General features: G+C 44.1%; 1 protein-coding gene across 1 annotated transcript; it reads right to left on the bottom strand.

Annotated features, from left to right (window-relative positions):
* Window positions 1-1029: 1029 nt before the first annotated feature.
* LOC130681361 (ubiquitin-conjugating enzyme E2 N-like) lies at window positions 1030-1514 on the bottom strand. Its single transcript, XM_057494275.1, has one exon. It carries the CDS (start codon window positions 1486-1488, stop codon window positions 1030-1032), a length of 459 nt encoding a protein of 152 aa, XP_057350258.1. The 5' UTR covers window positions 1489-1514.
* Window positions 1515-2791: the final 1277 nt, after the last annotated feature.

Raw genomic sequence — 2791 nt, 5'->3', positions numbered from 1 at the left:
AAGAATGGCATGAATGATTTTTATTCACAAAATGTTTTGTACTCAGATGTGAGCACCTCCATACAGCTAAAGTGCTTCTATTCTCTGGCCTGGTGGGAAAAGTTTGATGCTGTGACCCTTGCAGGAAAAATGCTGCGCCAACCACTGAGGGCGTGGACCATGCTCCAGCTTTTGAAATGCACAAAGCCAGCAGATCCACAGTTAAGAGGGTCGGGGAGAAAGGAAAGTTGTAGGTTAGCTACACACGGAATATATTTGGGAAATAGGGTTTAGGTAGTCCTGTCTTAGAACTTGTAAAACCTGAATGCTGAGAACTCAAATGCTATTGCCTGAGGGGTTTTGTCTTTTACTGAAAGGTGTAAGTCTAATTTTTTTTACTGATCATATAATCCTTTAAAAAAATATCAAAATATATCTTCTAGGTAGTGATGTATTAAAAATATGAATATGAAAGTTTAATGAAAAATAACACACTGGATTTTTTTTTTTTTTTTTTTTTTAGTGAGGGCTGTGATGTTTAATGTTCCCATTTTGGTTCAAATAATCAAGCTTGTCCATCTACAGCATCTAAATAAAGTTAGACTTGGCTAGAGAACATATTCTAAAGAACTGGTTAGCTGCTTTAAACCAATGCAATTAGATCACCATAAAGGAGGGGACAGGAGCCCATTACAATTAGAACTACCCTCCCCCCAAAAATAAAGAAAAACACCCACACCCTTGCAGCTAACCCTGACAACTACCTTCATTCACAGTGCTTTATGCTTAAACCACGATGGGGGAAATGAATAAAAACAGAGAGAAGCCACTGCTTTTAAACTTTTCACAATTCAGATGATACTTCTAGTTTCACAACAATGAATCAGGACAAGACATAGATTTGCTAATGTGCATTTAATCACCAAAAGACTGAAGATGTCTGGGCTTTTCTTCTGTAATGTTTCTAGACTGTGTCCATTCAATGCAAACAAAGAGGAAGAAGTCTTGGCAGAACAGGAGAAGTGATGCACACTTGATGACCAGATCCATTTAAGTGTTATTCATGGCATACAGCCTGGTCCACGCTCTAGCTGTTTCTTTGGCCTGGGCTTCGTTGGTCTTCCAGTGCTCCGCTACATCATTTGCTAATAGATCATCTGGGTTGGGAGCACTTAACAAATCCTGGACCCACAGCAGAACTGTGCGGATCTGCACTGCTGGGGTCCATTTATCTGTCAAAGTATCTAAACATGTTCTTCCCAACTTGTCTACATTAGGATGATAAATTTTGGTCATGAAACGTACTTTCGGGGCTGCCATCGGGTATTCTTCTGGAAGGAACAGTTCAAGTTTAAAAGTCCCTCCTTCAAAGGGGGAATCCGGAGGGCCAGCCATGGTCACATGAAAAGAACGGGCGTTGGTCTCATCCGGTTCTGCTTTAATACCCGGAATTGGTTCTGCCAGCAAACACTGGATTTCCTTGATAATCCTGCGGGGCAGTTGGGCCATCTCCTCAGACCCCAGTTCGGCCTCTGGTCTAGTCTCAGGCTCCGCTCGCTTCATGAATGAGTGGCAGGTCCGGGCTCTGCTTCCAGGAGCCGTTGCCGCGCCGCCGAGGCCTCACGGGAAATGTAGTCCCTGCTCGAGCGCGGGCAGGAGTCTCACGTAACTGCCGCCTCCCTCGCGCTTCCCGACCCAGCCCCAGACCGTGGGCGGCGGAAGTGACGCGCCGCAGCAGGGCAGGAAGTTGGGGGGAGGCTGGGTGGGGCTGCGCGCAGCTCCGGCGGTCGTGACCAAGCCTCCCTCGCATTGGTGGGACTGGGCGGCTTGCTCCCCCGCAGCTCATTTCTTTTTTTTTTTTTTTTACTTTTTTATTTTTTATTTTGTTATCATTAATCTACAGTTACATGAAGAAGATTATGTTTACTAGGCTCCCCCCCTACCCCAAGTCCCCCCCACAAACCCCATTACAGTCACTGTCCATCAGCATAGCAAAATGTTGTAGAATCACTACTTATCTTCTCTGTGTTGTACAGCCCTCCCCTTTCTCCCACCCCCCACATTATGCATGCTAATCATAATACCCTCTTTCCTCTTCCCCACCCTTATCCCTCCCTACCCACCCATCTTCCCCAGTCCCTTTCCCTTTGGTAACTGTTAGTCCATTCTTAGGTTCTGTGATTCTGCTGCTGTTTTGTTCCTTCAGTTTTTCTTTTGTTCTTATACTCCACAGATGAGTGAAATCATTTGGTATTTGTCTTTCTCTGCTTGGCTTATTTCACTGAGCATAATACCCTCTAGCTCCATCCATGTTGTTGCAAATGGCAGGATTTGTTTTCTTCTTACGGCTGAATAATATTCCATTGTGTATATTTACCACATCTTCTTTATCCATTCATCTACTGATGGACATGTAGGTTGCTTCCATATCTTGGCTATTGTAAATAGTGCTGCGATAAAAATAGGGGTGCATATGTCTTTTTCAAACTGGAGTGCTGCATTCTTAGGGTAAATTCCTAGAAGTGTGTGTGTGTGTGTGTGTGTGTGTGTGTGTGTGTGTTTAATCCCACTAAATTTGCTATAACTTGTGACAGCAGCAGTAGGAATCTAATATGGGGAGTTTCTGTGAAGTTCCTGTGGAAATTTGAAAGATAAAACATGCAAATACCCCTGAAGTTGTGTCTTCAGGGCCTAATTACTACGCCGTGAGTCTTTCTCTCTAACGGAAAGCAGGGCAGCAGAAACTGGGAGAACCTTTCCTCAGCTCAGAATAGATGAAAGAGGCAACAGAGACCCATAGCCATGTTTTAAA

The sequence above is a fragment of the Manis pentadactyla genome, chromosome 16, assembly GCF_030020395.1.
Source record: "Manis pentadactyla isolate mManPen7 chromosome 16, mManPen7.hap1, whole genome shotgun sequence".
Lineage (NCBI taxonomy): Eukaryota > Metazoa > Chordata > Mammalia > Pholidota > Manidae > Manis > Manis pentadactyla.
Note: the sequence above shows the minus strand (reverse complement) of the source record. Positions and strands in the feature narration are given on the sequence as shown.

Excerpts from the sequence above, each read along its gene's own strand:
- LOC130681361 (XM_057494275.1), bottom strand. The coding sequence starts at position 1,488 with ATGGCCCAACTGCCCCGCAGGATTATCAAGGAAATCCAGTGTTTGCTG.